The sequence below is a fragment of the Pygoscelis adeliae genome, unplaced genomic scaffold (assembly GCF_000699105.1).
Source record: "Pygoscelis adeliae isolate BGI_AS28 unplaced genomic scaffold, ASM69910v1 Scaffold93, whole genome shotgun sequence".
In the NCBI taxonomy this organism is placed as follows: domain Eukaryota; kingdom Metazoa; phylum Chordata; class Aves; order Sphenisciformes; family Spheniscidae; genus Pygoscelis; species Pygoscelis adeliae.
In genome coordinates this window covers 211,989-224,922 of record NW_008824469.1, presented here as the reverse complement: position 1 = coordinate 224,922, position 12,934 = coordinate 211,989, and the positions used below count along the sequence as shown (strand labels likewise).

Genomic DNA, 12,934 nt, shown 5'->3' with positions numbered 1-12,934 from the left:
GCCGCCGGGCTCGGTCACAGCCCCGAGGCCGCAGGTCAGAGCCGTCGCTGGATTCTGTGGCAGCCCTTGGCTTTCCCGTCACTGGCTCTGCTTGGGTGACGCTTGCAGAGGGCTTTGGTGTCTCTTGTGGGGTTTAGCCTCTGTGAGATGTACTTCCACCGTAGCCAGTTCAACTGTTGGTGCGATGTTTCTCTTTTTTTAGTCTGCAACCATTCCACTCTTCATGAATAACAAAGATGTTGCCGCAGAAGCGGTGAGTGCTTTCTCCCGGTCGAGTTCCTGGCTTTTCTTGGTTTGTCTTTGGAGCTGGGGGAGGGCTGACTCTGTTTCCCTTCTCACAGGTAACAGGCAGTGGCAAAACCTTAGCGTTTGTAATTCCCATACTGGAAATTCTTCTCAGACGGGAAGAAAAATTAAAGAAAATGCAGGTAAGATTAAGTTATTCAGTTCTGAGTATGTTTTTATGATGTGCCAATAGGATTTGATGACTTCGGGAAAAGTACCGATAAGGAAAATTGCATACACGTAAAGTGACTGTGTGCTCAGCTCTTTGGTATAGCAGTAACAATAAGCTCTTTAAAACTTGAAAATAAATATTGGGGTGCTTTCTTTGCACTCAGGTACAGCTTTTTATTTGGCACGATCAAAACAGGGTTCTGAGCTGTTAGAAAAGTGTCTTAAAATATCAAATATGATGACGTACTGCAAACAAGAGTCTTTGTAAGTTTTTTAGCATCCATTGACTTTGAATACATTTTAGTGTACGGAGAACTTGCACTCTTATTTGCTATTAAATAGGATTATTAGATAGTGCCTTTTGAGCAGAGGTATTTTGCACATTGGTATAATACCTCTTTCATAGATATTTTCTGTTATTTTGTATACTTCATTGTATTTCTGTGGAAGTGTTTTGTCTAAAACTAGGATCGTAAAGATGGCTCATGTTCACTTAGCTTGTAAGGGAGAATTTTGCCCAAACCTTTCTTCTAGTCTGTTATTTTCCATAAAATCCTTTTGTTTTTCATGTGCAGGTTGGAGCTATAATTATCACGCCAACGAGAGAATTAGCTGTTCAAATTGATGAGGTGCTATCGCATTTCACAAAACACTTCCCCAGGTTTAGGTGAGCGGACTTCAGGCTTGTCGTGACCACAGTTCCTTTTTCGTTGGAATTCTGTCATTCGTAAACTAGCAAAACTTAAAAATGACCTAAATCTTTCTGGTTTATTGTTTTAGTCAGATTCTTTTAATTGGTGGTAGGAATCCCATGGAAGATGTTGAAAAGTTTAAAGAACACGGGTGAGTTGATTGTCAACAATTTTTATCAGTGCCTCGCAGCTGTGGTTTTCTCCTTGTCCTTAGGGTTTTCAGATTAGGGCTTTGGTCCTCCTGTTGCTAAAATTTGACGGCACTGCATGAGTATGTTAGGGCGTATGCTGAGGAAATTGTGGATTCTTTTCCTGGAGTGAGATACGCCGTAATGAGACAAAAGGAAAGGATCATATGTGAAATCAGTACCGTTTACATGCTGTTTGAGTGAAGAACAGTGTGCAGCATGGTGAGCTGAAAACTGCCTTCACCGAATATTTCAGTTCCTTCTTTCTTGTAAATGTTGTGCTATCAGTAGGTTCTAGCGCGATTGAGACTGTGCTGATGAACCATTTTCTGACACTGTTTGGTGCCGATACCGATGATGAGTTTTGAGGCAATCATATTTGCCACTGGCTTTTGCACGGAGGTACCAAACGTTTCTTCTAGCTGATAGTTGCTTTCCATAGTTGCTGATTATACTCTAAACTTTTATTACCACAAATGGCGTGCTTTCACCTGTTTTTTCTCCCATCGACATAGTGTCTGAAAGGCACTGAAATATGAATACAGTTAGAAGTGACAAAATGAAATTGTTTTATTGGAGAATGCAGTCAACTTGAGTGCAGGTTTGTGCTGTGATGATTATGTTAGCAGCTCCCCCAAGGTCCTTACCTTGCACAGTTACAAAATTGCTGTATGTCTTGTTCACAAACAGTGGGAACATCATTGTAGCTACACCAGGCCGCTTGGAGGATCTATTCAGAAGAAAAGCAGATGGGCTGGATCTAGCAGGTTGTGTGAAGTCTCTTGATGTGTTGGTATTAGATGAAGCAGACAGACTTCTAGATATGGGCTTTGAAGCAAGGTATTTAAGTAATAAATTCTAGTAATACTTGTGAAGTTTTAAATGAGTTCATATATGATTGATGCGTGGCCTACAATGACCTCTAAAGTTAGATTTGTTCTGTTTTGGTCTTTTACCTCTCTTTGCTCTATAGACTATATAAAGCAGTTGCTAAGAGGGGAAGAGAATCGGGAAAAGTGGATCCTTGATGAATACAGAGTTTACAATTCCTTTTTTTTTTTAACGTATGTTAGCACGTGCTGTATTAATGCTTGATTAATTATCATTTACACACTGGAATGGCTTAAAACACTTTAACAAATAAGCTTTGATGTCCCTTTTCTCTTAAAGTTAAGATAATTAGCTCAACAGAAGATGCTATATACTTGGCATTCTGTAATAAAAGCTACTTTGTTTATAAAGTCTTACTTCCAATGATTAAGCTGCTTTCTGCGGGAAGTCTTGGGACAGTTATGTTTTACGTGTGCTTACTTGCAGTTTAAACGCCATTCTGGACTTTTTGCCCAAGCAGAGACGGACAGGTCTGTTCTCAGCAACTCAAACTCAAGAGGTGGAGAACCTGGTGAGAGCAGGTCTCCGGAATCCTGTCCGCATCTCGGTGAAAGAGAAGGGAGTGGCAGCAAGCAACACACAGAAAACTCCAACGCGTCTGGAGAACTATTATATGGTGCAAACCTCTGTGCTTCGCGATAGTTTCTTGTTCCCTCTCCTTTTTCCCTGTTCCATCAATAAGTTTTTAAATCTTGGCCAGTTATGATCACATTAATAGAGGAACCAGAAGACATGAAGCTTTTGCAGGTTCTCCAAAGATCAGTAACCAAATTAAGGAGAAAGATCTAAATTAGCAACCCTGTTGTTTCCTGCTCTGTGAGTTTTGTCTGGCTGGCCAGGAGTTGTTGTAACCCTGAACTAGCTGCAGTGCTGTGGCTCCTTGACCTGCTTATAGTGAACGGGTATGGGATGAGACTTTGGCAGTTTCGGAGAAGTGGCTGAGGGAAACCTGAGATACTGATGTGTATTGTGGCTGGGGATGAGAAGACTGGGAGTTTAAGTATTTATTTTTACTTAAAACAAGATGCATAAAAGTGTAATATTCCACACGATGAACTGTGGTACAAATGATCGGTATTAACAAATTATGACTTCAGGCATCTAAAGGATGAATGGAGGAAATGAATGCGTGGACAATGAATGGAGGAAACTGGCAGATCGCTTTGTATCAAGTCCATTTTCTTACCTTTTTTTTTCTTTTGCCTTGTGTAGATATGCAAAGCAGATGAAAAATTTAATCAGTTGGTGCATTTTCTTCGACAGCACAAACAGGAGAAACATCTAGTCTTTTTCAGGTAGTTCCGTTTGGGTTTCATTGGGAAAATAGCGCGGTGTTTTATTACTTATATTCCAAAACCGTGCCCTGTGTTGACACGGGTACAACTATTTTAAAAGTGATTCATTTTTAATAGCTTTTTTTGTAGCATATGGTGCATAAAAAGAGATTGACCATTGCTTCATGTCAGGATTACGTTGAACTTTATTAAGCAAAACATACATTTTATATGCATTTTTGAAGTAAGGCATTATAGATTATTATATGTTAATTATAAAAATGACGTGTGTATTTTAGGTAAAAATAGGCAATGGTGTACATTTTTGAAAGGTCTCAGACCACTCTAGCTTGACTGTCTAAACCAGATTAAAAATGAAGCGTAATCTTTTGCTTTTATGTCTTTATCACAACAGCACGTGTGCCTGTGTGGAATACTATGGGAAGGCTTTGGAATCCTTAATTAAACAAGTGAAAATAATGAGCATTCATGGGAAAATGAAGCACAAGCGTAACAAGATTTTTACTGAGTTTCGGAAGCTCCCAGGGTAAGACCATATCCATAGGCTAAGCCAGCCAAAAGTAAAAATAGTAAGGGATACGTAGTTTTGTCTGACAATATTATTCTGCCACGTAAGTGCGGAAGAGTGGCATTGCGCTGAGGAGAAGGATGCTACTCGCTGCTTCCGAGTGTATTTATAATAACGCAAACTATGCTTAGGTACTCAAAGTATGATCACAAACAAAGTGAAAATGTGACTGGAGCTTGTCCAGCCTAATTTAGATAATCCGTGTGGCAGCATGGCAGGTGCAGGGACGTGGATTTAGGATATCCTGCAGCCCAGGACCCTCTGAAGTTTGCGGTGCTTGCTGGCCAAACACACGCACTATGAAGCCCATCATTACTGCTGCTATCTGTGCTACTATTTCAACTGGACACGCTGCACTGTCACATGCTACAACCACACGTTAGCCTTCCTGTATAAACATACCGTCAGTAGGGAACTGGTAGTGAAAATAACCTTTTCCTGATTGGTAACCAGAGTGGAAACCCAGGATACTATTTTATTAGTACGTGAACAAGAATATGGCAACACGATGCTGTCATTTACCTGCAGAAAAGTGTTCTTCATCAGCTTTGCAGGATGTTGTTAAGAGACTCTTGCCTCCTTAGCTGTCATTTTTTATTGCATGGGACCTGGGTTTTAGCTTTTTTATATTATAAGAAAAATAATTACCGGCAGACTGGAAGAACAACTGTTTAAAATAGCATGCTAAAATTGTCAGTCTCAAGTCTTTTGTTAGAACGTTTATAGTATTACATTCAGCTGTGGCGGATGCAATGGTGATTTAAAAATAGAACTTGTAATAGGGAATTGATTTTTTTCTTAGTGATATGTTGGCTGTAATATAAATCACATTCCTTTTCATAATGTTATGTAGAATTTTAGTTGGTGAAAGCTGCAACTACCTTACAATATTTGGTCTCTTTTCAAAAAACAAATGGTTTGAAACGTTTTGTTCCTCCTTCTCCAAGGTAGATGCAGAATACACAGCTGGGGGGAGACTGGCTCTTCCCAAATGGCAGTTTAATGAAAACACGCTTTTTCTTCTTCCTAGTGGCATTTTAGTTTGCACTGATGTGATGGCTCGTGGCATAGACATTCCAGAAGTACACTGGGTTTTACAGTATGACCCACCTAGCAGCGCAAGGTACAACTTCAGATCTTAAGAACCTTTACTCTACTTGTGGTCATGTTACTGTTCAGATGTAAATTGGGAAGACAGAACTGCGGAAAACGCCTCTAATCTCTGCCTGGAAGTTACATCTGAGTGAACACACAAACCAATGCGTGAACAAGGGAGGTTGAAACACTGCCATTTTTGTTGTAACTGCTGTGAATCGAAATGACTTTGTGTTGTATGTGCGTAAGTCAAATGGGTGGTTGCCACTTACATTTCTGTGAAGGGGCACTCTGGTGTAAGGCTTAGTATGAGAGTATCGAAGAAATAACGAGAGGCGAGACGTTAGGGTGAATGAGAAGAGAGATGAGGGCGGGGACAGAGCTCTTGAAGGAGTGGTACATTGAAACCTCACAGGAAAGGCGCTTTTCCATGTATTTTAACTTCCATTGTCATAACTCTCCCGACAACTTGCTTAAACTTCACTCCCAAAACAGATACCCCTTGCTTTAGCATATAGTCCTAACGACTGAGTGGGACTGCTACATGTCTCTTGTATTGCATTTTACTAATTCCTGTTGGTTTAATTCAAAAGCACATAGCATGCTATATTTTCCGTTCCACAAGATTTGTGCTTTTGCTGTCTAATTCTTTAAAATCAGACTGGGCATCTCCTGTTAAGTTGGCTCTGTGTTGTGTTGTTTCAGTGCCTTTGTGCATCGGTGTGGTCGAACAGCACGGATCGGCAATGTGGGCAGTGCACTTGTGTTTTTGCTTCCCATGGAAGAATCTTACATTAACTTTCTCTCAATCAACCAAAAGGTTAGTAGATTTTTATTCTACCCCAAAGCAGGAAAGAGCAAGGAGACAGGCTTACTGATAGGAGTTTTGAAATCACAATTTGTAGAACTTAAGGTTATATGCATAGGTAATGCTTTAGCAGAGGTGCACAATTTAAAAAAGACAAGAGCTGCTTATTCATCACCAAATGCAACTACCTGTTAGAACACGATTGCTCCCGGTGTTATCATCTACTGCTTTTGTAATAGGAGTATGTGATGCACTGAGTAAGGAAAGGCTTTCCATTTCTAAGGGTGTGTAGATCGAGCATTTCCAGAAGGGCAGTGCTGGCTCACGCTCCTACCCCCAACCCTGCCACCACGTTTATACACTGCACCCTCTGTGCTGTTTATTTTTAACTCTGATAATTTCCCGTGCCTGGCCCTGCATTTGTGGGATTAATTGTATAAATTCTCTAGAGGCCTGCTAACGAGAACGTAGCTTGATAAGGCACGAGATGAAGATGTTGCCTCTCTCGAGCTGCAGTGTGCGAACTCTCCTGCTGGGCTAGGAGAACTGTGTGGGGCTGAATCGTGAACTAGTGCGTTGAAGTGACCACGTAGAAGGGGGAAAGGGGCTCAAAGCTGACCGAAGATTAACTGGGGAAGAAGCGTGTGTCTGAAGTTTCACAGTGCATTTTAAATCACTCGGCTGAACTTTTCCTTTGGTTTTGTATTTTCTGGTTTTCAGTGTCCCATGCAGGAAATGAAACCACAGACAAACGTGTTGGATCTTCTTCCAAAACTGAAGTCTATGGCCCTAGCTGACAGGGCAGTGTTTGAGAAAGGGATGAAAGCATTTGTGTCTTACGTCCAGGCTTATGCCAAACATGAATGTAACCTGATCTTCCGACTAAAAGGTAATTCCCAGCAGGGGCTGGTATCTTTTACTGTTCCTTTCAGAAGACAGTATTTGGTTTGGCAAAAACCATAGTGTTATTGTCCACAAGCTTCAGCTACTGATTCCTGTTCTCAAAGTTACTTGCTGCCGCATCAAATTCTGACAAAACTCCTATTTTTTTCAAGCAACTTGTTTCTCATCATTCTCAAGAGAAAACATTTAATGAGCAAGTTTGACCAAAACTGACATAAGCATAAATAAAAATGACTTAGTATTGTTATTAGTATTAAGTACAGAATGAAAACAATACAATAAGATAATGTTCTTTTCTGTGACTTGCTAAGTTAAATTAACTTTTTATCCAGCAGGAAACTGACTTTATAATCTTTATTTTAACAGATCTGGATTTTGCTGGCCTTGCCAAAGGTTTTGCATTGTTAAAAATGCCAAAGATGCCTGAGCTAAGAGGAAAATGTTTTCCAGACTTTACTCCAGTCACTGTTAATACAGACTCCATTTCATTTAAGGATAAAAATAGAGAGAAACAGAGACAAAAGCAATTAGAACAACAAAGAAAAGAAAGGCAGGAAAATGGAGGGAAAAAGAAATTCATAAAGAACAAAGCCTGGTCAAAGCAGAAAGCCAAGAGGGAGAAGAAAAAGAAAATAACAGCTAAAAGGAAGCGTGAAGAGGTAAATTCTGCCCATTCTATTAAACTGCATGTGCTTACTGTAGCATAGGTACATACTTTCAAATGGCAGAGAGCCAGGGGATTTCTGTTTGATGTAATCGACGACTGTAAATTAACTTTTTAGGACCTTGACGGGCAAAGCTTAAAAAATTATAGAGAAGCTTTTTAAAGCCAAACACTAAAGCAACTTCTCAGCACTCTGATGCTAGTCAGTAATGCTGCCAGCATAGGTAGCATAGATTTTTATTTCTCAGAAGTGCAGTAGTATGTATGGCAGGATGGTGGACAGTACTTGATTTTAATTTTTTTTTTCTCTTTGCTTTTTTCAATGCTCAACAAGTGTAACTTGGAATTAGATAGTTTCCTAGGTAGAAATTGAGTATTATTTCCTGCTTGGAAACTCCTAGCAAAATCCGAGTTGTAAACTTCTGTTGTGTTCAGCTGTATAGAATGAAAGCCTTTTGGTGTTGTGTTTTATTTGTTATTTTTCAACTGTCAACAGGGCTCTGATATTGAAGATGAGGATATGGAAGAGTTGCTGAATGACACAAGACTCTTGAAAAAATTGAAAAAAGGAAAAATTAGTGAAGAAGAGTTTGAGAAGAGACTAACAGGCACCCAGAGTAGACTCAAAGCAGAATCTGTTGCTGACTTAGAGTCTGAAGGTTGATGGTTATTCTAACCACATTTTACATTAAAATACTGCCTATTTCAATAAAACTGTATTTTTATAACAAAATAATGATGCAGAGAACAGAATTGATCTAATTTCTTCGTAAAGAGACCTGGCATCCATAAAGACACACCAACGAGCCTGCAGTTAAGAACAAAGCTAAAAGCACTGCTCTTGTATGGCGTGGCAGGAGCTGCAGATTTCCATTAGCAGCCTTGTGCATTTTTTCATTTTGTTTTTTTCAGGTACGTACCACAGATCAGTAAGTAACAGCATACCTCAGAATGAGCGTGAATACACCACAAGGTATTTTATTTTACAATACGAAAATACTCCACCCATCTTTAAAATAATTTATTTTAGGTCTTTAGAAGCTGTAGTAACTTCTGGATTTTTTTTTTTTTAACAGTGGTCCATCCACATGTAATGTTTTGCTTTAAAAACTCAAGAAGGCTGATAATTACATTAATCCTTATCAGGTCATCTCCTTACCACGTCCGTATAACTTGTGTCATCTTCCAAGTTCTTACAACTGTGATAGTCACTGAGGAAGATGATACATCCTGTGCAGTGAGTCCTCTGTTACAGATAGAGTTTAATAAGTTCATCACTGACAGCTGATGGAGTTAACACACCGAGGTCTGTAAACAGTAACGTAATTAGTGATGGTGATGTGTAGTCAATCCAGGGATGCTCCTCTGTTAGATTCTGACTTGTTTTCAGAGTGTCTGCTTTGTACTAGAAGGAAACAGAGACCATTAGTTATTACACAACTGGAAGTTAAAACCTCTTTTGGGCAAGAGCGGTGCTATAGTCTCAAGCAGATGTTTGTGGTAAAACTGAAGGAAGTCAATTGCGTTAAAATGAGGCATAGGCTGGTGCCAGCTTGGTCTCAGCTGTTTTGTCTTCTGTATAAAGTACAATTTGTAGTTCTGAACTGTATTGATTTAACTGTTTCTTGCCCTCAGCTGCTCCTGTGTCCCAAATGAACCACTTCAGGAACTAAATGTTAGTGTTACGATAAATTATGGCTGTTTGACATGTGACTGTAACATGGAGCAACTCCGTATTACGTAAAGTAAGCTAGAGTAGAGAGATGCAGATAAATGAAGACATGCTTAGACGAAAATTATTCATAGACACGTAAGCGTGCATCCTAGCTGGCTAAGAAGTAATCTGAATTTCTCTTACCTTAAACTTATCTGGGACGTCCTGCTGATTTAGAGGGAAGAGTCTTACAAACTTGAAACTTTCTGCTACCACATAAAATGGCTTATTCTGAGCTTTGGCACACACAGCAATTTGGTTAGTGCCAATCTGGGGAGACAGATGGAAAACAACACGCAGACTCAGTGCTAGTGTGACACAATATTGCCCAGTTTCCAATAATAAATAGACTTCTACCGGATAATGTCCAAATAGAAAAGATTTTTCAGAAAGCTTTGAATTCTTCAAAGAAACCAAACTTTCACAGTCTAGAGTTTACAGAATGATGTGATAAACTCACTACCTATTACCTTGTTAATAATGCCTCCGCTTTCAACTACACCTTCAGCACCAACTAACACCAGGTCCACTTTCTCCATAATGTAGCTGTTCAAAGGGGGAAAAAAATCCAAGTCTTACTGGGTAATATGACAAATGACTCGCTGAACAGAACAGAAATTAGTAATTCAAACAGTCTTTCACTTTCCTGAACTAGTTTCATCTACCTTTGTAAGTCCATGTGCTGTTACGCATCCTTGGAGTGAGCTTTCACCTGCTTCCCTGGCAGGAATGTTAACTAACCATCTCTTCTCCAGCCATACCTGACCTTGGCAATTGTGTAAATGCTGGGAGAAGTTGAAATCTGACTAGGAATGATATGCAGTTACAGGAACACGGGTGTCTGTGATAAGATACTACCTACACAGTGAAGTGTAACTGCACCGTGATAACCTTGGCCAAATACATAGGATATTCCGCATCTAATCCCCCTTTCTTTACATCCCTCCAATGTGTTTTGTGGATTGAAAATACAGATCTAAAAAGAAAACCATCAACTAAGTGGTTTGAATAGATTTAAGGTGTTAAACAGAACTCGTAGACTGGTCCATTCAAGCTGCTATCTTCCCTAGATTAGAGGTGCCTTGGGAAGCAGACTGGTATGTATTCTCTTGGAGGCACTCTCAGGCATCTTCCACTTATGCAAGAATTGAGGTTCAGATTGATTATAGTTCTTTCTTTTCTCATGTTTTGGACTTATAGTAAGCAGTGTTAATTTAGGAAATAGCTTAAGAAACCCCAAAATGATAACATGTATGCAAATTAGGAAAAAAAGTAGCCTTTTTGCATAACACCTCAGTTTTTTTGGGTGGTGGTTTTTTTTTTTTCAGATATCCTCAAGTTTTACACTTAGGTCTGACTCCATTTTTCATTCTAACATGCAAACATCAAATACTTGTTTTGTAGCAGGCGTATTCTCCTAATTGTGCACCTAAAGGTGTAACTTGTTTAGCTTGTTTGACGACCATGACAAACTAAGTAACAACCTCTGTAGTTTGAACAAGCATCTAGGAAACTCCCATACAACACTATCAAAATAAAATTGTGATGAAGAATATTAAGATTTAATGATCAGGCTTACCCAACTGCAGCATCCAGAATCACAGTCACAGGAATGTTCAGCTTCCTCAAGGCTTTTGCCATTTTTTGCCTATTAAAAAAACAAGTTTGAAGCTTAGAAGTCTTTTCTTTAAAGACAATGCTACAAAAATATAGTCTGAAAGACTGAAACCCATGACTGCCCATGTTCCCTTGCCTGTAGTTTTGGTTTATGATGCACCCTCTCATAGAAAATAAGTTCTCGTGTAGAAATGGAAACAAACAGATTACAACAAACCCAACAAAAGTAAAGTCAGTTTGTTTTAGCAGTTGGGAATTACAGCTACAGAAAGATGAGTCAGTGAACTATTATTAAGATGACAGATTACCTAAACTGTCTCAGCTTTTTCATCAACAGGGTGTAAGAAACCAGAAATAAAGGATTGGGTGCGTTGCTAGAAGTTATTTCAGTGGCTAGAAGTTATTCCGGTGAAGCTGGAAAATCGTATGTACCTTACTTACCATCCTTGATTCTAGTGAAAGACTGGTTAGCAACATGCGTTATCCACTATGTAGGATTTATTACTTCACTTACACAGTGTGTGTATGCTCTGAAGAGGGAAAGCTTGCTCTCTTGCCATCAGTAATACACTTTATTTGGATTTTCAAACACCGTTGTTAGCTAAATGGTTTACTTTGCTACGCTTAATATAATACTGATTATTTTAACCTACTTTTGAAACAGACGACTAGAAATCAATTGTCTCCCATTGCCCCAGGATAATGTAGGTTGCCTGGCACTGACTGAACGTTTGTAAACCTTTGAGGAAAACGTAGGTAACACTGTTACTAGAATATTTAGTATTCGAAATTACTTGCTAATATTAGAGGGTTTTTTACTTGTCCAGAATAACGTGATATTATTAGTGACAGTTACCATTTAAAATGTGGCAAACAGGCCTAGCAGCTTTTCTTAAGGTATGACAGATTTGATGCTAGCTGTAACTTACCCTGTTAACCAAGATAAAACACAAATTAATGAGTACTTGCCCTGCTTGGTCTGGCTGTGATTCAGTAACATAAACACTGAATCGCTTCTTTGACTCAACAGCTGCTTCTAACACTCTGAGGACCACTCTCGAGTAGGCATGTGTCAATATTCGCTGTCAAAAAAAAATAATCAGACATTACTTTTTGCTGAGCTTTGGGAAACCTTTACTTTTGTTAAAGGTGTCATGGCTTTTACTTCACACAACTGTCCATTGATGTTAAATAATAATGTATGTCACTTGTATTCTACAAACCAGAGGATAGCTGGACTTTATGTGGCCCACCATGATGTGGCCAAGGGGTGATGATCTAGTACTTTAGATGGAAACTTGAAGTCGTGACCCCTCAGCACCTCTAGAATTAGACCACAAGTCGAAGTTGGATTGCATGGAAACCGAAACAGGGGGGAAGATGAGTCGTAACAAAATAAAGCGATGGGTGATATTACGCCTATGTACTTGCAGAAGCCACCAGCAGACAATGCCGTTGTGAATGTTAATAAACTTCCCTCCCCTTCTGTTTTTCCATTACTGCAAGCAGCAGAGGAAGAGAACAAGAGTGACCCTGCCTCGGCCTACTTACAGCACCATCTCTGATGAAAGGATGACACAGCTTGGCAATTTTGTTCCTCGAGAGAGAGACTTTCCTCAGGAAGATCTCCCCACGCTCGATCATGATTTCTTTGCACTTGGAGTAGTCCTGGAAAACACAGCAACGTCTGCTGTGAGGCTGTAGGGTCCCCCAGCAGGCACCGTGCTGAGCAAGGGGCAGCCGCCCTTACCGAGTACTCCAGGGAGGTGAGGCTGATGAAGCGCAGGAAGAGCTCCCCGCCGGAGGAGACGGCCACCGAGGAGTCCACCCGAGACAGGGTGTCGATGGCGGCCAGCAGGCTGCTCCTCAGGCCCTGGATGGTCTCCCCTGCGGGGAGGCAGAGGTGCACGGTCAGGGCTGGGCTGGGCCTCACCGACACGGGCCTCGCCGTGGGGAGAGCCGGGGCAGAGGGGGTACCCCCTCCCTCCCGGGGCTGGGGGGGGACCTGGGCCCACCTCGGGCCTGCTTCAGGAAGCCCAGCAG

At 40.4% G+C, this 12,934-nt stretch overlaps 2 protein-coding genes across 2 annotated transcripts; one reads left to right on the top strand and one right to left on the bottom strand.

Moving 5' to 3' along the window:
- Positions 1 to 206: 206 nt before the first annotated feature.
- Positions 207 to 8,293, top strand: DDX55 (DEAD (Asp-Glu-Ala-Asp) box polypeptide 55). Its single transcript, XM_009321160.1, has 13 exons — positions 207 to 253; positions 342 to 428; positions 1,032 to 1,123; positions 1,237 to 1,299; positions 2,027 to 2,176; positions 2,654 to 2,843; positions 3,440 to 3,522; positions 3,917 to 4,048; positions 5,121 to 5,213; positions 5,891 to 6,005; positions 6,714 to 6,882; positions 7,263 to 7,555; positions 8,057 to 8,293. The coding sequence occupies exons 1-13, from the start codon at positions 224 to 226 to the stop codon at positions 8,222 to 8,224; spliced, it is 1,665 nt and encodes a 554-aa protein (XP_009319435.1). The 5' UTR covers positions 207 to 223; the 3' UTR covers positions 8,225 to 8,293.
- Positions 8,294 to 8,378: 85 nt separating this feature from the next.
- EIF2B1 (eukaryotic translation initiation factor 2B, subunit 1 alpha, 26kDa) lies at positions 8,379 to 12,934 on the bottom strand (the record flags this gene model as incomplete). Its single annotated transcript, XM_009321211.1, has 8 exons — positions 8,379 to 8,965; positions 9,419 to 9,544; positions 9,745 to 9,820; positions 10,854 to 10,922; positions 11,861 to 11,973; positions 12,443 to 12,559; positions 12,642 to 12,778; positions 12,907 to 12,934. Coding segments are annotated over 8 exons (822 nt in total), but the record flags the coding sequence as incomplete, so codon positions are not given.

Coding starts and splice junctions, on each gene's coding strand:
- DDX55 (XM_009321160.1), top strand. CDS start 224: ATGAATAACAAAGATGTTGCCGCAGAAGCG. Junction 2,177..2,653: donor GATATGGGCTTTGAAGCAAG/GTATTTAAGTAA, acceptor GCTTACTTGCAG/TTTAAACGCCATTCTGGACT. Junction 6,883..7,262: donor CCTGATCTTCCGACTAAAAG/GTAATTCCCAGC, acceptor TTATTTTAACAG/ATCTGGATTTTGCTGGCCTT.